The following is a 23,419-nucleotide window of genomic DNA, read 5'->3' as shown; positions in this document are numbered from 1 at the left end:
GTTTGTTTCGTGGTTTTCTAGTTTGATCTCAGACAGAGAGCGTGTTTTAAGAGTTAATGCCGGGTGAACATGTTGTGTGGATTTAATCAAGGGACTGGATATACAGGGTTTATGCCTCTACCACGTGACTGCACTTATTCTGTCCTGTACATACTTAAGCATCCAATCACCTCTGCTTCTAAGGGTCTGTGTAAAAGCCAGGTGGCCAGGGGCCCAACCAAGGTCACCTGACATCAATGGACAAGACGTCTGTGGCTGGTTCAGCTGTGGCCTGATCAAGGACTGGCTATCCATGAACTGATACACAAGTACTGATGATTCTGTCACTGCAAAAGAAACATTATGGCTGCACTTTAACCTCATACAAACCAGTGTGACAAGGGCAATTCTTCTTCAAAAAAAGACACTGTATGGAAACCTTTCTATAAACTGACATGGATATGACTTTCGAATCACTTCAACATTCACAACACATTGTTCCTCTTTTTTGAAGCACTTTTATTTTAAAAGGCATACTATAATGCCCCCATTCACATGTTGATTTGACAATCTTCATTTGTTTTTGGAGTTTTTGTTAATCACTTTGAATTTTGGTTTACAGTGAGCCTTTTCAGGATTAGCCACAGTAATGTCTACATACACACAGAAAAACAATAGCCTACCGTCCTGTTGCCAACTTTTTATACTCACCAACATATTGGGATAGTTTAAGTCAGACATGAAGCACTGCAACTGTACAAATTCATGGTAAAACTCAAACAGATAATTCGCTATAATAATAATTAGCCTACTGTATTGATTGGATATGGAATTTGTTGAACCACAATGGTACAATCATGTCCCATTCCCAAATTGACCGTGAGAGGAAAAAATGTGAAAATGTGTTTACCAATGTAGCTCTACTGTTACTTTGACAAAGTGAGAAATGTAAATGGACAACTGAAGGGACTTCATCGGGACATAGGCATATAGGAAATTCTGGGCCATTCACCTCTTACGGAATGTTGTGTTAACTGAATTGACTCTCATTGTAGCAGATTTCAATATTCATTTTGCATTATGCAGCTACATGACAGTTTTTATACCACAACCCATTTTAAAACAATCATTTTTCTTGAATTTCCGACAGAATCAAAGTGTTTCATTCCCTGATGTGACTGAGTGCTCCTGTTGTCAAACTCACACATCTCTCTATGTTGCCAATGTACTGTAGTGGCTCTGACCATCGCGGTCATTTTAAAGGGGGGGAGGGGGGAGTATATGAGGCACTAGCAAACCATACCACACATGCACTCTTGGAGGGTGGGGGGTTGGGGGTTTCAGATGAATCAAGGGGCCCAGGGTCCGTCCCTGGGGGACTTCAGCCCATGGTCCACAGCTTTGTGTATGCAGCTTATCGCCAATGTAGTACTGCTTCAAATAGACTTATAGCAAATGTTAAAAAAAGACAACTACAACACTTTCATGAACAGTCATCCTTGCTTATACTATCGTGGGCAGGATTTTAAGCACAATTCAGCTGCCTGAATGCTGCTGAGACATTCTTGTTATGTAATAACAAATGGATAAGGTTATATGTGACTATTTACATACAAAACATTATGGTGTCACATGCTTCAACACGGAGTACTTTTTTTCTTACGAGAACATGTCAAACTCATCAAGAGTGTGATAACATTTTCATGATTTAAAAATGTTTTGACTAATCCTTTGATGACAGGATTTTTCGCTTTCCTTCTCTCTTTTCTCTTTTACGTTCCTTCTTCCTCTCTGTCGCTCAATTAATTTATTTTTGTACCACATGGCATGGCATTTTGTTGATATAATACTTTTGCTATAAATGTTTTGTTTTTTTTTAAACATGCATTGCAGTGATATTTCATTTTGAAATTGTGAACTTTGTACAATTTTTATCATGCTGGTGTTGACATCTCTTACTCTAAATAAAACCATGTTGCCATAGACAATATTCCAAAGCAATTTTTTGTATGTATACAGTACCGGTACAATGACTAAATCAGATGATCAAAAATTACTGTAAATCCAAGTGTATCCTATCATAAGGTCTACTCCATTCTTTCTTTTACCTTTATGAAGGAAGTTATCCAAAAGATATTGCTCAACAGATTTTGATTATTTACCGGGTAGGTCAGAAAAAACTAACCCTTATCAGACTCACTCATAATAGTTTTTATTATTTATTTATTTATTTTGTACTTTTTTTTAATGTTTACTCATCATTGCTGGACACGTTGCTTTAGACACGTTGCACTACAATAGTTACAGTAGCCTGGCAAGCCATAATCTACCAGTAGTTTTAAAAGTGGAAGCCGGGGATCCCTGAGATGGGGGTGATGGGGATGGGGGTGGCTACAGCAGGATGGCAGGAAAACTACAGCAAAACCAGATAAATAATTGAATAAACTGAATAACTAAAGTAAATCAAAATAAACCAAAAGTAAGCTAAACAATCCGACGACTGTGGATGCAAAAGAAAACTGTCTGAACTGTCTGAAAGAGATGTTTGGGGTGCTAATGTATCCAAAAAGAACACAAGACCACAGCTGTCCAAATCACCTCAACTCTCCTGTTTCCATCAGAACAGTCCATCGGGAGATCCACAGGGTCAATATTCACGGCTGGTCAGTCACCCAAACATCCCTTTCAGACAGCTTCCTCTTGCGTCCACAGTTAATGCTGTTGGATGTGGTTCATCCTTCTTGGTGGTATGCAGACATTACCTTGGATACCGTGGCTCTTTATTCATCACAAAGACTTGCTGTCTCAGTCAAAGATGCACCAGTTACACCTGCACGGTGCACAAAGAATTTCTCCTTTTTGAACTCTGGTACGTCACTCATAGTGTTGAGCAAAAAAGTGCTCTTACCCTGCTAAACCTTCACACTTCACCTTAATGGTGCAATGTGCAATTGATGAAGATTGGCCAACAGGCTGGCCATGAAACTTCCCACACTAAAATGACAGGTGTTCCAGGTGTGACAGGTGTTTTATTGGCTAACCCCTGTATATGATCTGTAAAAGCACTGAAAAACTTCAGACCAAATTGTGTCCTGAACATGGCCGTAACTACCATTGAGGATAGAGAGGTCATGTCCTCAGTATTTTTTTTCAGTAATGCAAAATGTATCTATAATGAAAATCGATATATGATCAGAAATTATCAATTCAGTCTGTATAAGCCACACCCATTTATCCTCAATGCAGTGATTAATGAAAACAAACTTAAAAGTTTCACTGAAGTCTTTGAAACATTCTAAATGTACAGTATACAGTAGCCTACACACAGTATTTGACCTCAATATTACAAAATGTCTAGTTACGGCCCTGGTCCTGAAGCAGGTGCTGCACTATCTGCTAAAGAGGGTGGGGTGGTCCATCTGAGTGGAATCTGTGGACCACAAGCTCTTTTTAAGGCCCACCTTTCAGCTTTGGTTGTGGTAGATCCAATCAAAGAGCCTATGACATGTTCCTTGGGCTCTCCACCCACTAATAGAGGGAAATGCACATTAACTGGAGCTTCACGGATGGATGGTAATGCCAGGCTATGTCTAATGCACAGGTGTTAACGGACTTTACTACCCTACTCCTAGCCTACATGTGCTTCAGTGAAGCCACACATCTAGGCCACTGCAAGCTCATGTCCAAGTCACGTGCAGGCATGCTGTCTATTCCCTGGGGTCTGTCTCTATAACAACAACAGTCCGCTATTCAGCTCATGGTCTGCAAGTGTATCGTACAAAATTGCACCATTAATTTCATGTCAAAATTCAATGGTAGCCTACGTACAGTACAGAGGCGATTCCTCATTGAGTACAAGGGAGGCGCCGCCTCCTGTCCAAAATCACGGAGAATAGTATGTAAACTAATGCTTTACACGACTTAATAACATTGCTATTTCAGACCCAGCTCCATATAAAATGCATGTGCTCAACTTAGAGATGAAACCAATCTGTTATAAGATCCCGAGGCTCGCACGAGTTTTTTTTCCGCTCATGACAACGCAAGCGAGTCGAGTCTCAATGGACTTCAATGGCATGTGGGATTGTAAGCTTTTTCAATGGCAAAATGCTAAACGGTCATTGGCTATTGCCGTGAATTTTTTTTTGATTTTGAGACTGAGCCTCACTGGGAGTGAATGGAGAGGAGAGAGGAGGGGGGAGGGACCGGAGACTGGAGCTCCGACTTGTGATTGGGTGAACCCCGTGTCAGTATACAGTAGTTGATTTCATTTCGAAATGCGGATATGTTATTAATTTGACTGAGAAGTTTCGTCGTGGTAACCAGTGGGGAAGCTATTCATTGCGGTGTACTGCAGTTTTGTGTACATATTCTTGTAAACCTAGTGTTGCGAATAAAGTCTTAATAGTGGCACGTCCTTATCCTTTTTAATCTCCCAATTCAAAAGTTGAAGTTGCCTATTTTTCGTTAGGGCTATCTTGCAAGAACGCTAGAGAGCTATGCAAAATGCCAAGCATTGTGGATTAAATTCTGGCGAATTCCAGTCGTCCTTATGAGGAGAAAATGAATATCAAGGAGCAGAGCAGACCACTGCCTAATATTGACTTGGTGAAAAAGGTAGGGAAGAACAACCGTTTCTTTTGAGCTTTCGTGGTGTCTGATCAACTGGTTAACTGCCAAGTCCCGTGAGTGGCGAGTCCTTTTTTCCTACTGTGTTGGCAATGTCTGGTAAATAATTAAAGATTTTGCGACCTCTAGTGGTAAGTTACGCCGTGGACCCAGTAATGAACAAAGACAACGAAGGCAAACTCAATCACATCATTATGTGGCGGAGGTAGGCCTAATGATAATAATAATAATAATAATAATAATAATAATAATAATAATAAACATTTCCCTATGAATAGGCTACAAGGGGGATAATGATTAATGATTAACAAATTTGTTTCAACAAGAGTCCTTTAGTGTGTGAGGCCATATGTGGCTCAGGACCAATGTAAGATGTGTGTCAAAATTGATCCCCCCCCCTTTTTTTTTGCGTTCTGGACATATTGTAATTGAACAGCCTCCCCTGTTTGACAGACTACCAGCCGCCACTGGTACAGTATATGTGCCATACATGCGAGAAGGCCAGGGACTGTGGTCTGCTGCATGTGCTGTGCTGTAGTGTGCTCAAGTCACAGGGGAGGGAGGCGGGGCTCCAAAGGCTGAGCTCTCAGCTGCTAGAACTAGACAGAAAAGCGTCTGTCTCCCATGCGCGAACTTCAGAGTCTCTCCTCGTCCCGTAAACAGCGATGGCTGCCCCGTTGGCACATTTCGACGAGGACTGGCAGGACTTCAACGAATTCAGGCCAACATCTGAATGGCCAAATCAGTTGGATCAGATAAACTCCAATGTGGGCGATTCGACGGGATTCGAGGACTTTTCAGATTTTGACAACAGCTTCTCAGGGGAGATATGCAGCTTCAAGTCTATGGAGGACCTTGTAAACGATTTTGACGAGAAACTGAATATGTGTTTTCGGAATTATAACACAAAGGCAGAAAACATCGCTCCAGTGATGCCCATTACAGAGGACAACTTCCTCAAGGACGACGGGTATGTGGCCTATGGCATTCAAATCTGCTATTAAATGCCCATGTTTGATTGCCCAAACATCAGCTAATGCACCGTTAGCTTGCTAGCCTAGTCAGTGAGGAGCTTATCCCTGATGTTGTATGATGCACGCCATTTGCACTATGTTGCGTAGAACTAGAGAAAGAAAATACCTAGAGAATTAGACGTGGTTTCTCTCTTGGTGACTTCTAAACGTTGACCACCAGCAACGCTTTGTTTACTAGTCTCGGAGGTCGTAGGCAGCTAATGGTAGCAACCTTGGCTAACTGGTTAGCTAGTTTGCAGTGGCACTTCGTGGTGTTGTGGTGCGATAGCAAGGTGACTAGCCAACAAGACCTAAAGTTCTTGCCAAAACCAATGAGTTGTGTATACCGTCATTATACAAAACCTGTCACCTCGTGCTGTTCGACAAAGATCCCTGCTTTAACTAACACATGTTGACCACATGACAGAAATATGTCGCCCATCACTTGTAGACCACAGCTGTATAGAACTGGTCAGCTGTAGGTGTTGTTTTTATTATCTCAGAGGTACTGTCGAAGTCTGTGCTATGGCACCTAAAACGCTTTGGTACTGTCTCAAGAACTGACAAGAGATGTCAATCATGAATTATAATCTGAATTACACCAGCCATGCTGGAGGACACCAATGTTGAAGTTACACATCTTGGGTTTTGCTTCCGTTGTGTGCCTTTATAATCACTCACGCCATACCTGTGTGATGGTAGATGGCCGATAACCGGTATGTTTGTAGGGCGATTTGTTAGTCTGTTCTTCTAATCATAGTATTATAGAGATGTCATGTTGGGTTAAGCTGGTGATCAGAAGGATGGAAATGGCCTCTGCCCTGCCTTACCAGAGAGGGAATACAGGATGGCGAGATGATGGCAATGAGTGGGTGGCTGAGTGGATGGAAGGGTGAGAGCAGTGAGGCTGAGAGATGCTATGTGTGCGCTTGACTGCACTGTACTGTACTGCCTCAATGATGAGCCTTGCTTGGAGCCCTTGCAGTAACGAGCGCCAGCCTCGCCTGGACCATTCTGACCCCACAGTCACTGATGAAAATGCAGATTATAATTGTTCTGAAGGCAGAAGTCAGAAGTGATTTATTTAATCTGTGGATGCACTAAGGCCAGGACTATGCTGTAGTCTTCGCACTTCAAGAGTACAGGTTAGAGTTCACCTATTCGAAAAGTAAAAAGTGGTGGCCGACTCCCGCTTAGTCGACCTGTAGGCCTACTAGAAAACCTGCAGTGGAAAAGAGGCATAAGTATTTTAACTAGTGCCACACCGGATAACCATGCCATTGGAGCAGTGCTTTAAGTAGCAATAAAAGGTTTCAGATGCTTGCCTAAAGAATAAGGTGAAATGCAGTATTGCATACAGCTATGCCGTAAAAAAAAAGTTACGATCAGAGACCATGTCCCTGTACTCTAAGGGCTAAAATTGAAAATTGAAGTGGCAGGCAGCTACTCTGACACCATTGCGCTTTGTCTTGTTTAGCATCCTTCATTCACCTGTTTGAGAACATTTTTCACTCCTTTCTGCCTCTTGTAGAATCTGGAATGCACTGACTGATAACTATGGTAACGTGATGCCGGTGGACTGGAAGACCTCTCACACGCGCGCACTTCACCTGCCCACCCTGGACCTGAAAGAGCTAAGGGTAAGTCCAAGATGTCCTGTAAAAAAACGTTCTCATGGCTGAGGTGAGAGGAATGGTGGACAAAGTCTGCAGGTGATCATACACTTCAGAACTCTGTGGCCAATCTTGTCAAGTAATGTTACTAAGACTTAAAAATTGTGTTTCTTATCAGGAAATACCCAATAAAAGTGAAAAAAGTCCATGACGCTGCATGACTTTTTGCTGTTTTAAGTAAAATAGTGCAACGTTTTGACTTTTAGGCCTTCATCAGGCAAAATGAGACGATATTGAACATTGACTGTAGTGTGTCTGTGCTATGTGTATAGGTACTCTTGGTGTAATGTATGTATACTGTCTATGTCTAATTGTCTATGTCCATGTCTAGAGTCTATGTCTGTCTATATGGGAAAGTAGGAAACGTAATTTCAATTATTTGTATGAGCGCATGTAAAGAAATTGACAATAAAACCGACTTGACTGGACTGGGTACCGAAATTCAATTCTTTGATGGAACCGAATTAAAAGCTAGGTTCTACTTGGCATCGAAACGTGCCTTGTCTGTCGGTTCCACGTTTCGGTTCCTGAAGTCTGACTGTCAGAGCCATCAAATGTGTGTTTAAGCACGCGGCCATTTCAGCCAATCACAAGTGTCACAAACTGACCACGCTCCTCCTCTTCCCGTTTCGCACCTCATTTAAACGATTGATAAGACAGCTGATATTCAACCAGCTGATTGTACTATTGAGAAACAAAAACATGCCGTCGAAAGCGTGGCTATAGGCCTATTTCAGGAAAGTAGATAAGGAAGGAGCGCGCTGCAATATCTGCGATAAACTAGGCTATCATGCAAGAATGGCAATACATCTAACCTGTTCAAACACCTGCTCTTGCATTCCATTAACTTGCGTGCAGAGAGTTGCAGCATCTTTACAACGGCAACACAGTCAACCTCAAATATGCTTGCTGCAATACCGTCAACCTCAACCATGACCTCGACTCTTCAGGAAGATGTCTCTGACTCCTTGGAAACATGTTTTTCCATGAAAAGAGCTAACTTAGAAAGAACTGGTCTTGTGTTGGAGACGTAGGCTACAAATGTATTTAGATTGTCGGTTTAATTCGAGGGAACAAAGAACAGCGACAAAAAAGATTTCCCCTCAATCCGGCTGGAGAATAACGCCATTGTTTACTTGAAGTAGCGGCCGCTTAAGGTTACATAACTGTGGATTGAATGAACATAAAAACGTTCCGTAAAAAACTGTAAGAAGCTCAGCTTTCGAACAAGCCCTAACACATGTCTGTAGGTCTAGGTTAAGGAGATCGCTGGCTGTTAGGGAAAAAATTACGAGATTAAAAAAAATGTTTGGAAAGCGCTATTTTTTCACTTGCAACAGCGGCCGCTTACAGTTTAATAACTTTTGAATGAAAGAACATAAAAACGTTCCGTAAAAAACTGTAAAAAGCTAAGAATCTCAGCTTTCGAACAAGCCCTAACACATGTCTGTAGGTCTAGGTTAAGGAGATCGCTGGCTGTTAGGAAAAAAATGACGAGATAAAAAAATGGTTGGAAAGCGCTATTTTTTCACTTGCAACAGCGGCCGCTTACAGTTCAATAACTTTTGAATGAAAGAACATAAAAACGTGCCGTAAAAAACTATAAAAAGCTAAGATTCGCAGCTTTCGAACAAGCCCTAACACATGTCTGTAGGAGAAGGAGATCGCTGGTTATATATATATATTTAGGCCTATATATCGTTTAGATTAGGACTCTTTAGCTTAGATTCACCATGGCGTGAAAGCACAGTGTTGTCGCGGCTACTTGCAGCAGCTGATCATACGGCCCAGTTCTAGTCCCTGTATGGAAATGCGTGCGAGACAGCACCATCGAGCCCCCGTCAAGTTTCATGAATATTTATGAAGCCTAGTTGTGTTAGAACAGTTCTGCAGAACCTAGTAGAAAAGCCCCAGCTGTCGACAGACTGGGTAGCGTAGGCTACATTAAAAAATCATGTCAGGCACGCTTGACATAGGATTGGTACCAGAAGTGAAGTTGCACCGTACAGCAGAACAATTTTAATCAGACATGAGTACATTTATCAGTATCAAAACCGTTTATTATACTTGCCAAGCCATGCCGAGAGGACAACTTGCAGCATGCAATTAGGCCTATTCAAGAATGCTGTATAGAATTAAATGCCTTTAACCCGCCATTGCTTAAGTCACGATGAGCGCCGCCTTGTGGCAGGCAGGGAAACTCATGATTTACAGACCCGTTACGCCATCTACTGGCCACTTTGGGTAACTGCAGGTTTAATTCAGGGTTTCTAGGAACCGAAAATGGAACCGTTCTGGTACCGGAACCGAAACGAAGGAACCGGATATGGAACCGGAACCGAAAATTGTCAATCAATACCCAGGCCTAGACTTGACTGGACTTGACTTGACTTGACTTGATGTGTCATCCCATCAGAAAGAGGACAACTCCTCTCTGGATCTGTCGGACGACGAGGAGCTGAGGGAGCAGATGGACATGCACTCCATCATCGTGTCCTGTGTCAGCGATGAGCCGCTCTTCACTGCCGAGCAGGTGAGACCAGCCTTGAGATGAAAGAAAGTGAAAGCCCATTGGGAAACTCCAACTCCCATTGTCATTGTGACACAGCACTCCACAGCACACAAGTGAACACTGCACACTGCACACAACGAAATTGCATTTATGCCTCACCCGTGCAAGGGGGCAGCCCTCAGTGGCGCCGCATGGGGAGCAGTGCGGTGGGATGGTACCATGCTCAGGGTACCTCAGTCATGGAGGAGGATGGGGGAGAGCACTGGTTGATTACTCCCCCCACCAACTTGGCGGGTCGGGAGTCGAACCGGCAACCTCTGGGATGCAAGTCTGACGCCCTAACCGCTCACCCATGACTGCCCATAGATCATAGGTACAGGGGCAGGTGTCGACATGGTTAAGACCAAGTAGTTAAAGACTTTGGCCAGATTCCCTCAGTCCTGCCCTATGTCTCAATCCACGCACTTGTGTCAGTGCACTGACAGTTAGTGCTGAGGTCTTCAGTGCATAGTGTCGTGGAAAATTTTGAGCACTATGCACTGTGCCCTCGCTGGAAGTGACGGCGGAGCATGGCATTAGCTCGCCAAAATATCGGTATGGCTACTGTTTACAATGCACTGCGTCTCTTGCTTGTATTTACATCTCCTTCACCCCAAAGGGCAACTATCCGCTCGGCATGAAAAGGCTGGTGTCTCAGCAACATTACTTACAGAATTAGGAGACTGTTATCCTAACTCTTCTACTGAATTGAACGCCACGTTTCCTCTGTTTCATTGTCAACATGGCGGACGTTTAGTGCTTGCAGTGTCCATCATTCAAGCACTGTGTTTTCTGCCATTGTTAGGGGATCATCCGGGCGCTTTCAGTGCACTGACTTAACCGAAAGTTTCAGCGTGAGCGCCCTAGGCACTGAAACACAGTCCCCAAAGTGCACAAGTGTGTGGATTGAGACACAGGGCTGGTTTAAGGGACAGACACGTTCCTCAACAGCAGATTATCGGCAGTTAAGCATTTCACAGAAGGTTGAAATTGCATTTCAACATCAGATGTTGAAATCAGAAATATTTCGACATGAAATGGTGAAATGCAACATTCTCCCCCACATGCGTTCTTGCTGGTCTACGGCGATGTGTTATTACATTATACACAGCAATGTAAGTTCATTCAGTCAGGCTGATCCACCTCAAAATGACTACTTGGACATAGAAGGCTGGAGCACTCAAATACTTTTTTGTGTTTTCATGAACAAAATTCAGGAGACACCGCACACTGCTTACTTTTCTTTACTTTATTTCTCGGAGCGAACAACGCGTTTCGCCCAATGCAAACCTGATGACGCATTGGGCGAAACGCGTTGTTCGCTCCGAGAAATAAAGTAAAGAAAAGTAAGCAGTGTGCGGTGTCTCTTGAATTTTGTTCATTGATTCACCTTCTCCTGCCTCACACCTGCACCTGCATTACTGAGGGCTTGTGCACAAGGACTCTCTTGCACTTTTTTGTGTTTTATTATGGTCCTAAAATTAAGACCCCGAAGCAGACAAACCGCATCGAAACATTAGTCATTGTTGTCATGTTTCCTCCAAAATACAAAAAAAAAAAAAAACTATTTGAGTGCTCCAATTTTCTCTGGCCTAGTCTATATGAGGCGGACCAGCCTGATTGATGTAGTCCTGGATTCCACTGTTTTTAAGCAACATAAACGAGCTTATTTCCAGAAAGGGCACAGTATCCCTTTAAAAATGTCTTAATTTTCACTGGGCCACACCTGTAGACACCCTGAATGAGTTTTGTACACAGTAGTGCAGCTGGACGGTCCAGGACCTGCTACTTTGCACTCTAATTGGGTGCCATTTTCACAACAGTCATTCTCTGCTAGGAAACAACACTTGCAGGAAACGAACAGTGCAACACCATTAAAGCTACAGACAAACCATTTATTGTGTAAAAACTGACGTTTTGGTCATCATAGTCACCCTTGCGTCATAGCACCCTTCCGAAATCCAGGCTCAGACATCCTTCAGACTTCAGTGTCCACACAGTAGGACTCTTTTCTTGTTGTTTTCTAAGACGAAAGATAGCTGAAAGACGCTATCAGTCATACCGTGAGTTTTGCTGTGAGGAGGTTCTTGCTACCCCTCTATTAAAGGAGAAGTCCAGTTTTTTTAACATTAAGGCCATTTTCTGAGTGGTCTGCAATGTCCCCCTCGCCGTTTATTTCATGTTTGCTGCAGTCTCTGTTATTTGGCTGATTTGGATTTGATCTCAACCAGCTTTAGAATGGCCGTCTATGGGCACCTGCAACTCTGTTCTTAAAATCACCTTTAACATTTGCTTTCAGGAATATGCAACTCACCAAGTGTTCAGCAGTATTCACTGGTGTTCCTTAACAATTTCTGTAGCAAAATATGGCATCTGTCGTGTTTTATCTGTGTTTTATGTAGCAATTTGTAAATTGAGTTTCACTTTCACTTTCTTTCACAAAATGGTAAATAAAAAATGACAGAAGCCATATTTCGCCTTGAAACTTGTTAGGGACTGCTAGTGAACACCCCTAACCACTTTGTGAGCTGTAGACTTTCGAAAACAAATGTTTAAGGTGATTTTAAGAACAGAGTTGTAGGTGCTCATAGACGGCCATTCTAAAGCTGGTTGAGATCAAATCCAAATCAGCCAAATAACAGAGACTGCAGCAAACATGAAATAAACGGTGAGGGGGACTAAAACATTGCAGACCACCCAGAAAATGGCCTTAATGTTAAAAAAACTGGACTTCTCCTTTAAGGCTGGGGTGTCCATACGGCCCCATTGTAGCTCAATTAACTCTGTTCAATTTCTATTCATTTAAAAGTAGTGTCCCCAAAGTATGGTCTGAAAACAATACAAGAATAGGTGAGGCTGGCATACCTGCAAAACAGCCAATGGGGGGGAGGGGGGAGTTGCATATGGGTGTGTGACGGACAGTGACGGGGTAATTTCTAGAAAAGTGAAAAATGCTGTGGAGGGCTGTGTCAGTGTATTACATTTTTAAATTGTGTGTTTTATGTAGTTGCTATACTGTTGTCCTTAGGTTTGTGTATCTGCCTGAATCTGTGTGTGCTTGTGTTGTGTGTGTGTGTGTGTGTGTTTGGGGGATCTAGGCGATCATACAGTTCAATTATTTGATTTGTGCTGTTGCTAACTATTGTATTGTGTGTGTGTGTGTGTGTGTGTGTGTGTGTGTGTGTGTGTGTGTGTGTGTGTGTGTGTGTGCGTGCAGGTGATAGAGGAGATTGAGGAGATCATGCAGGAGTCTCCTGACCCCGAGGAAGATGAGGATGAGGAGGAGGGCCCGTCTCAGACAGACATGAACATGCTCTGCCAGCAGATGGACACGCTACACAGATCCAGCTCCACCAGCAGCTACGAAGAAAGTATGTTTGTGTGTATGTGTTTGTCTGTGACGGTGTGCGAAAAACACACACACACACACTCGTAGTCAGAGGAGACAGATGCTTGTGAGAGTATTTGCCTGTGAGAGAGAGAGAGAGAGAGAGAGAGAGAGAGAGAGAGAGAGAGAAAGAGAGAAAGAGAGAAAGAGAGAGAGAGAGAGAGAGAGAGAGAGAGAGAGAGAGAGAGAGAGAGAGAGAGAGAGAGAGAGAGAGAGAGAGAGAGAGAGAGAGAGAGAGAGAGAGAGAGATCAATGGTATACTTTACACCTATCTACTCTTGGCTGGATATCTACATTAACACACACACTCCAGGGCTCGACATTAACTTTTTTGCTCTACGCCCTATGGGGCTAGTGATTTTCCTGAGTCTTTCCACTAGCCAGTCAGTCTTTCCACTAGCCTCTGTTTTGTTGTCAGTATTATTATTCCTTCCTTCATTCCATGGGTAGTGAGTGAGACTTAACTTATTACTTGCCACAGCCAAATTGTACCCATTTTTGGCCGGTTGGCAGTTGCTAGCGTCAATTCCTGACACACACAAATACACGCACGCACACACACTAGTGATATTTGGTTACATGGAGACGGACATATAAGATGTCACCTTTGCCCCTTCCCCAACCTCCCCCTCACTCCATAGACTTCATAGAGATTTCCCATCCCCCCATGAAGGTTATGGCACATGAAGACTATGCGAGGTGACGACGACGATGATGATGACTCTCGATTGAGGTCTCGCTGTTGCATATCTGGGGGGGGGTCAAATGCAGTGAGCTGAGCTTTAATGTTGGCCATGCTAATTATTACGTAACTCCCATTGTTGTATAATGGCCCCTGTACTTGGCCATCCAGTCGCATAAATCATCAGAGATTATGTAAGACTGTGCCATGCCGTGGGCTGGGCAGACCACCCCCTAAGCCCCCCAGCTGTAGTGTGTGTGCGTGTGTGCGTGTGTGCGTGTGTGTGTGTGTGTGTGTGTGTGTGTGTGTGTGTGTGTGTGTGTGTTTGTGGACAGACATGGCATGGCCTGCATAGCTCATAATTTATACAATGCAGTTTTTTTTGTGTCTGTGTGTGTGTGTTGATTAAATACCAGTATGTTCTCTTTTCCATGTTTTTGTAAAGAAGTTTTGAGTTGGTGGCACCCTGCATTCCTGTTAACAGTCAATGCGCCTTCCCTCTGTGCTATTGGAAGACTGTGTGTAATACCATAGCATCTTATTCAACGTCCATGTAATGTGGGAAGTGTGTGTGTGTGTGTGTGTGTGTGTGTGTGTGTGTGTGTGTGTGTGTGTGTGTGTGTGTGTGTGTGTGTGTGTGGTGTGTGTGTGTGTGTGTGTGTGTGTGTGTGTGTGTGTGTGTGTGTGTGTGTGTGTGTGTGTGTGTGTGTGTGTGTGTGTGTGTGTGTGTGTGTGTGTGTGTGTGTGTGTGCGCGTGTGTTAGACCTTTCTGCTAGAGCTGCCGGCAAAGTGACATGCGCTGTCGTTCTGCATCACGCTCAGCTCTTTGCTTCTGAATCACTTCTGCGTTTGCCTTTGGAGTTGGGGAGGCCATAGCTATTTCTATGGCCTGTTTGTGCGTGTGGTTGCATTTGTCCTGTCACTGTGTGTTTTATGTCACGACATCATTAAGTGTTGTTAAAAATGTTTGCGATTCTGAACCGTATCTTTGTTTGCGCACGTGTGTGCAATCTGTGTTTGGGGTTGTGCGAGCAAACGTACTCATATTGTTCTGGAACCTGGGGCTTGAGTGTGTGCACGTGTGCATGTGTATGTGCTTGTATGGATTCTTTGTGACTTATCTATGAGAAAGACTTTGCTGTAACACTGTTATAATAATGGAAGCCACGCTAGAGTCCTTCAAGACTACCTAGAGTACACTACACTTAGCTGACGCTTTTTAAGAACATACTGACAGGCTGGTGTTTCTGGCCAGAAATCTGTCCACTTAAGTTTCATGCTATTGCCTTTACATAATTATTACAATTCATTTTATTTTGCTCATCCTGTATGTAATTCATTCTTGGTTATATTTCATCTTGTTATAATTTCCAAAAAAATCTGCAAAAATCAATAATCGTGATTAATAAGCGTGATTATGATTTTGACCAAAATAATTGTGATTATGATTTTTTTCCATAATCGTGCAGTCCTAATTTCGGTACAGGGTATTGGTTGCCGGCTCTGGAGCAATGTGGGGTTGGGTGCCTTGCTCAAGGGCACTTCAGCCATGGATGAAGCCAGGTGCTGCTGGTAAGGGTGGGATTTGAACCTGCAACCCTCTGATCTAAAGACCAGTGCTCTATGGAAGGCTTACTACTGTACTAAATATATGTTTATTGCAAAGTATGTGTGTATGTGTGCGTAATAAAGCACCAAGCAAGTGTAATATAATAATAATGGTAATAATAATAGAGATGCACCGATACCGATACCAGTGTCGGTGGATCGGCACTAAAATGGTGGTATCGGTATCGGCGAGTACCAACAAATAGGGCACCGATACCATTTACAGGTGCTTGTATGACACTTAAACAGCCTTGAAAATAGTTATTTCATAGAGGTATTTAAAAAGTATAAGAAGTTTTGCTGACAAAGCCATGCAATGATTTTACATCCAAGTAGCATGCACTACAGCCCTTCATATATATACATTTCATATAGGGTGGTATCGGTATGGTATCGGTATGGTATCGGTATCGACCGATATTGCACAGCCAGGTATCGGGTATCGGTATCGGGGCCAAAAAATGGTATCGGTGCAACACTAAATAATAACCTACTTCCCTCTCTGTACTGTGTCTGTCCCCAGGCCTGCGAGGCCTGTCTATGTCGGAGCTGAGCGAGCGTCTGGCGGGCGTGGAGGGTCTGATCCGGGGACTGTCGGAGGAGCTGGTGCAGCAGCTGGCGCTGCGCGACGAGCTGGACTTCGAGAAGGAGGTGAAGAACCGCTTCATCTCGCTGCTCATCACCGTGCAGAACCGGCAGAAGGAGCACCGGCAGCTGCTGAAGCGGCGCGGAGGCAAGATCCGCAGCCCCAGCCTACAGCAGGGCAGGGGGGAGAGGACGCACGTACCGGGCACGGTAAGCACACACACGTCAGTAAATACATACAAGATCCGCAGCCCCAGCCTACAGCAGGGCAGGGGGGAGAGGACGCACGTACCGGGCACGGTGAGAACACACACACACACACACACACACACACACACACACACACACACACACACACACACACACACACTAGTAAATGCATACAAGATCCGCAGCCCCAGCCTACAGCAAGGGAGAGGGGAGAGGACGCACGTACCGGGCACGGTGAGACGCATACCCGGCACATTGAAGGAGAACACATGCGCGTGTGTACACACACACACACACACACACGCACACACACACACACACACACACACACACACACACAGACACACACATGTACGTGCACTGCACACACCGTTTTAAAGTCAAATTGTCTTATCGCAGACACACTTTAGCTTGCATATCACTCAATCACTTGTGCATTCACTCATTTACTCACTCAGGTGCTCACTTTCACAATTGCTCGCTCGCTCGCTCACTCATTCACTCACTCACTCACTCACTCACTCACTTTGACATTCAATCACTTGCTTGCTCACACAATCTATGTCATGCTCTCTATCACTAATTCACAACTCTCTCACTCTTTCTATGAATTGTTTTGATTCTCACTCTTCCTCCCTTCTCTCTCGGCCTCTGTCTCCGTCTCTCTCTGTCTTTCTCTATCTCTTCCTGAAGTCAGCAGTTGATCACTGCAAATTATTTCTCTCTCATTCTTAGAGATGCACCGATACCGATACTGGTATCGGTATCGGCTGCCGATACTGCTCATTATACTCGTACTTGTACTCGTCAAGCACTTGCCGATACCAGGAACGATACTGCTATTACACAAAACAATGCAAAATCTTGTCACGTTCTGTGGACTTGAAAGCAGCATGGGAAAAAAGTGCCACCTCATACATTTAATAACATTTAAATCTACATGGAAATGGACAATACAAATATCACAGGTGGAAAAAAACAAGGCCATGCATTTATTTTCATTGTATTTTGGTGGTAAAAGGTATTGGTATCGGTACTCGGTATCAGCAAGTACACACATTAATGTACTCGTACTTGTATCGGTTTTCAAAAAAGTGGTATCGGTGCATCCCTACTCATTCTATGTAATGCTGCCCACTGGCATCCTCCCGAATTCTTTTTTTTCCCCTCTCTTCCATTCTTTCTCTCTGTCATACTGTATCCTCCATCTCAATCTATCTATGGTCTATCCCTCCCTCTGTCTGTCTTTTTTATCGCTGTCTTCACTTCTTTCTTTCTCTCAGTCTCCTGTCAGTTCACTGTGGAGGGCCAATCTCTCCCATGTTCTCTCTCTTACTCCATTCTTCCCCTCTCTTTCTTACTCTCTGACTTTCTTGTCATCTTCATGCGACTGTTTGCACCTGCTGTCTCTCGTACGGCTGTTTTCACTTCTCTCTCTCTCTCTCTCTCTCTCTCTCTCTCTCGCTCTCGTCATCAGCCTGCGACTGTGTGCTGCTGCCTGTCTCTCTCATACTGCTGTCTTCACTTCTCTTTTCTTCATTTCTTTCTCTTTCTCTCTCTCTCTCTTTCTTGTCTTCTTCCTGCTGCTGCTTGTCACTGTAGCGTTTCAGTATGGAGGGCCTCTCCTCCGCCATTCAGAGCGGCCTGCGTCACACGTTCAGAGGCTCAGGAGGGGACAAACAGGTGCCCTCTTCTCCACCTCCTCTTAACGGCATGCTTCACCCATCCATCCTTCCTTCCTTCCTCCACTATCCCCAGTGACTTCTGCATCCCCCCCCATCCATCCTTTCACTCATCCACTCTCTTGCTTACTTCTTCATCGCGCCATCCCTCTGCCGCTCTCCACCACTTAAGTACCTTTTGTGTCGCAATTTTTTAGGTTGCTAAAAGCATCTCATATTCATCGCACCATTGCCAGTAAAAACGGCAGTGCAAATTGCCTGCGGTAGGGGATGTGTGTTCTTAGGGACAAGCAATTGTCTTGAGTTTTACTTGAAAGTTTCTAGAAAGCTTCTCACTTGTCTGAGCTGTTTTTTAACACAGCTTCTCAATTGGCAATTCAAATTCAGACCACTCGCATTAATTTTTTTTCATATGGACTTAGCCATATTTATATCAAAGGTTTTGATCTAAAAGTAAGTACTCTTAAAGTAAAAAAAAAACCCTGTCACATGTTTCTTCTAACACAGGTGATTTGAGTTCTAACACAGTTCTTGAATCCTCAATATGATATGCTGACTCCAAGCTTGTTGGATAACATTTGTGGTGGCAGGGTTTTTACTTTCGGAATCTGGAATTGTTGCTAATTTCCTTAAGAACATGTCATGGTTGATATGGATGACTTCAGCAGCCTATTGCATGGATCAAAAATGAAAGTGTTTGGTTGCATGAATGATAATATGCAGTTAACAGCTGCTATATGAATGGCGGTTACTCATTGTATCTCTTCCTCCTCCTCCTCCTCCACCATCAGTCCTGTCTTTTGCCTCATTTCGTTTTGGTACTTTTCCATTTGCTTCCTCAGACATCTGCTTTAGATCATCCAGCAGACTGCCCTGCCAAAATAAAAATCAGCCACCACCCAAAGCTCTGTCACAAAATCATCTGTCATAGACATCCAATTACTGCAGCCTAAAGGGTAACGTACCTCACACTGACCTATCACAGTGCACCTCTACGTCTCCTCGACCAATCATCAACTACTTCCTTTTTTTATCCCCTGCATCAGTTCTGCCAGCTGCCAGCTCATTCAGTTTGCTAATGCACAACTCTTCACGTCACCACCACAGCTTTTTAATAGTCTGCCTTTCGGCACCCATTACTTTAAATATATCAAGAAACAGCATGGACGTTATTTGAATAAAATCAACATTTAGTAGATGAGACAGGGCGAGTGAACCTCTAAACTGTGAGGTAGTATTTGTGCTGGTTAAGGCGAGTCACACATGGAAAGAATGTCATTGCACAGTACTTTGGTCACCATCATATGTCTCATTACATTTCTGCCTCTGGGTGTCTGAACGGTGATGAAGATTGAGAGTTTGAGATTGAGGTTTTTTTCCCCGTTTGTTTGAAGGTGCTGGTGCTGCCATCCAGCTTCTCAGCACATGCTGTTTGATTTTGTTAGGTCATCCAGTCTCTCTCTCTCCCTCTCTCTTGCTGTCAATTCAACGTCAAGCAGTTCAGAGAAGTCACCCTAGTTCTGAGAAGTCAAGAGTTCTCTTTATCAAGTTGGTCTTGATGCTTTAACAGCTGGCTACAATATCTTTCTTCTGTTCCTTTTCTTTGTTAATCTGTTTGTTTATGTCTCTGTTATCCCTGCATGGGCCACACTGTGCATGAACTGATTGTATGTGTCACATTTCCTCAATGTATAGCCTGGGCCCCTAACAGTAGCCCCGTTCTTTTACTAACCTGGTCTGCAACATTCTTTAATAAATAAAAGCCTGCCTCTTTTAGTAGCCTGCATCACAACCAGTGTCTCTTCATCTATGGCAAATATGGATGTTTTCTTTTTCTTTTTGCATTTAGAAATAAAAATGTCTGCACACTTACAGTAAATCCTCTTTGTGTTCTAAAAAGAGGAAAAGGAGAGTGCTGCGTTGGGTCAATTGTTTGTAAAAGAATCAGGTGCTCTTCAGAAAGGACATGATAACTTCAGTAATTGGCTTGTGACTATCTGCAAAATGTGAAGGTCCAAAAAGAAGGTTCCTTGTTGAAAGTGGTAGTCAGAATGATCCGAGGCACACGGATCTTAGTGAAAAAAGTTTAAAATCCTTTATTTTAATGGATAACGCCTACGCGTTTCGACTACAATCAATCTTCATCAGGGCAAAACCTCTTTGTGTTCTTTTTAATCAGCCAAGCTTTCGCTCTGCTGACCTTCCTCAGGGCTCCGTCACAAATGGAGCATTTTTGCATTAAAAGCTCCTTGAAAAGCTCCTAAAAGCTCATGCAGGCTGCCCTTATTAATAGCCTGATTCAAATTATTGCAGCTTCTGTATTATTTGAGGAAATATAGTATTTTCAGATATACTGTACCAACCATGACGGCTTCTTGTCTTTCCCCTTTGTGTCATTTTCCACAGTATCTTACCACAGTAATTCCCTATGAACAGAAGAATGGGCCGCCATCAGTGGAAGACCTTCAGTTTCTCACTAAAAGTAAAGTAATCTTTTTTTGTCACCAAAGGCTTCTATACACCTTGAGGACATCCACTTTTAACTGTGCATTAGCACAGCTTCTGAACTTTATTACAGTCAAAAAGAAAAATATCATTATGATTTTGTTTTTCAAATGACACTCTATGGAAGCTTTGTAGAATTACCCCCATTGAAATGCAACAGTGTTATTTTTACAGTGAGAACGGTGTACAGTGGTGTAACTATTGTTTTTTGCTGCTCATCTTCAGTACTGAATGCCATGAAGGATGACAGTGACAAAGTCCCCAGCCTTCTGACCGAGTACATCCTAAAAGGTATGCTTCTCCAGGGCACATCAGGGTCGTGAAGTGACAAAGCAGTTTTTCACCTAGTTCAAGGGGTTTTGTCTTTTACTCTCGAATAGTGTATCAGAGCTGCGTTTCATTTGTCTGGCTATAGAAGTGTGGGCGACTGAGCTTGACTTGAACCTCTTCCCGTCCCTCTTCTCTTCGCAGTGTTGTGTCCCTCCTAGTTCTCTGAGAGAGTGGCGGAACCTTCCGGCTGGAGCCAGCAATGCAGTCAAGTCAACCACAGGTGTCCTCCCTCCACAGGCCTCATTTCAAACTTCAGGCCCTGTGGTTTCAAATATGTAGTTATGCTACATCGTGATTTTTATTTTATTTTTGGTTTATTTTTTAGTGTTTTTTTTATTTTTTAAATTCTATAACATATTTCAATTGTCACCCTAACTGTTATATTTTGATATCAAATGTTCGTTTGTTAGGGTTTTTTTTAATGCATGTGAGATCGTAATATTTTAGTGTTGCATATCGCCAGTCAGCAGTATTACTCCCATGTGTCATGTGATCGTCAAGGCTGGACGTGGCCAGTTGAGTTTACACAGTCCCCTTTCCTAGTGCCGCCATTGAGAAAGCCATGTGGAAATGACGTACATGGTGCCCGTACGTAGCACTCAATCCAGCTAGGGGACGATTCACCTTGGTTGGTATAGTGGTATTTCATTGGACAAAAGCTTGGTTGGCATTAGTAGGTCTGGGTCTGATGTCTAGAACAACAGGGATGGCAGTTGCCAGCAGCCTCAAGCTAAAAACTCTCGTAAAAATTAAGTTGATGGTCAGTTTTAGACAATAAGGGGATTTTTACCATTTCTTTGTCAGTGGCAGGTGAAGGTTCAGCGTTTTTATGGTGTTGCATTTCCAGCCCTGGTGCAGAGAGCATTATACAGGAATACAGTATGAGGGTAGCTCCAAGGGCAAAGACAGGGCTTCCAGCCCAGTGAGCAGCACTGTGAGATGATGTTGGTTGGCATCGTCTTATCATGTAGCACGTTGAAAACCCCAAGCCTCCAGTCCGAAGGCATTATTACACCCTGCTGGGGTGGCAAACACTTTGCATTGACAAAAAAAGGGAATCTGTGCTCATCTGCAAAAAGGCATCATCCACTATGAAGCACAACAATCTTGCAATAATTTCGTACCTTTCTTGCTCCTTTTTATATGAAGCATGTACTTTTTTTAAGCCTGATTTTCTTAACTGGTGGCAACACCATGGGGCATATTCTTGGGATAGAAGGAGACAATAATACTCAGAAAATTCATGTGTGTGTGAAGTACAGTGTCATGTCAGCTGTTTGTCTGCTAGCCATATGTGTTACTTGTACTTGTAAATAATTTACTTGTACTGGTACTTGTAATATGCACAGATACAGTGTAAGAGCTCGGGTCGGGTGCCACCAGCAGCAATAGGCTCAATAGTGCCCTCTATCCTGATTCTAGAGTGGTGCCTGGTGCCAACTGAAGGCTAACCAAGGCCAACGGGCCTACGTCATATACAAACTCTCAAAAGCTGCTCACACACAATGTAAAGGCAAACCAGTATCTGACCAAATAATGGACCTACCACCGACATAGTGGTATAGAATACACATGTGTGCATACATGAGTACATTAAGAGCCAGCCACAGCTTGAATTTCTCCTATTCTTATGCCACACTTTACTGTTGCCAGTGTTGGCATTGATGGTTGGTTATGTAGATAGCAGATATCTCACCCACCCTGCCCAACCTCAATTGTGTTCCCAGTGGAATGAGAAAAAAAATGTTTTCGCATCTTTATTGTTGTAACACTCACACACAGCAATATTGTAAGTGATAAGATTTCCCCCCTGCGCAAGTATCAAATATGTCCCCAATGAAGTGAGATAAATCCATGTGGATTGCAAAACTTAACTGTTACAGCAGTCTGTTATCTTGTGTGTACTGCAGACAGCATGCTGTCCAAGCAGGTCAGATCAAGTGGCAGGGAGGTGTTAGCCTGATTATCATCGAATTTCAGTTCTCTTCTGACCAAGAGCATAACAATTAACATTTCCCAAGTGGCATGGTCGACCCGCCTCCCTTGGTTTGCTTATGGTTACTTGCTTCCTGTCAAAGTGAGAGGAGTTCCCGATTTTTCGGGAGCTCAGAAACGATATTTACATTGCTCTTGACCTGACTTGGAAGCAACGCTGAAGGTGTTGCGTCACTAGGAGGGCAAGGCCTGGCTAGTGAGGTGTCACTATGCTGCATTACTTTCTGTATCCAGGACGTGACCTCTTGAACAGCCAGCTGATGTCCTCCATGGTCACGTCAACCACATGCTGGGCATGCACATTCAGTAGATACCTGAAGTTCTTAATAGTATGTAGAGTTGCATGTGTACCCTTTCCTTTTACCGTACTCATCTCCTGCTCATGTAGTTGGTATGGTCAGGCAGCAGTAGTAGCTTTGCCCTCGTAAGACCCCATTGGGACATTTGTAGTGCTCTTTGTAATGCCCCAAAGTTTGCGTTTTAGTTGGGCGTCATCCTTACTACTCTCCTGGGTCCTCTGTTCTGACTGTATTGAGTCATGTATTTAGTCATGTAGAAATGTCCAACCACAAGCCAGTTTCGTGTTTTG

The 23,419-nt window shown here is 43.4% G+C and overlaps 1 protein-coding gene across 1 annotated transcript; it reads left to right on the top strand.

The window, feature by feature from the left end:
- Window positions 1-5,216: 5,216 nt before the first annotated feature.
- fez2b (fasciculation and elongation protein zeta 2b) lies at window positions 5,217-21,874 on the top strand. Its single transcript, XM_063223222.1, has 8 exons — window positions 5,217-5,578; window positions 7,153-7,261; window positions 9,711-9,827; window positions 13,063-13,216; window positions 16,047-16,408; window positions 20,407-20,482; window positions 20,731-20,796; window positions 20,977-21,874. Exons 1-8 carry the CDS (start codon window positions 5,274-5,276, stop codon window positions 20,991-20,993), a joined length of 1,206 nt encoding a protein of 401 aa, XP_063079292.1. The 5' UTR covers window positions 5,217-5,273; the 3' UTR covers window positions 20,994-21,874.
- Window positions 21,875-23,419: the final 1,545 nt, after the last annotated feature.

The sequence above is a fragment of the Engraulis encrasicolus genome, chromosome 18 (assembly GCF_034702125.1).
Source record: "Engraulis encrasicolus isolate BLACKSEA-1 chromosome 18, IST_EnEncr_1.0, whole genome shotgun sequence".
NCBI lineage: Eukaryota > Metazoa > Chordata > Actinopteri > Clupeiformes > Engraulidae > Engraulis > Engraulis encrasicolus.
This window is presented reverse-complemented; position numbering and strand designations above follow the sequence as displayed.

Excerpts from the sequence above, each read along its gene's own strand:
- fez2b (XM_063223222.1), top strand. The coding sequence starts at position 5,274 with ATGGCTGCCCCGTTGGCACATTTCGACGAGGACTGGCAGGACTTCAAC. Across the intron at positions 7,262-9,710 it reads TGGACCTGAAAGAGCTAAGG|AAAGAGGACAACTCCTCTCT; the intron begins GTAAGTCCAAGA and ends TCATCCCATCAG. Across the intron at positions 13,217-16,046 it reads CACCAGCAGCTACGAAGAAA|GCCTGCGAGGCCTGTCTATG; the intron begins GTATGTTTGTGT and ends GTCTGTCCCCAG.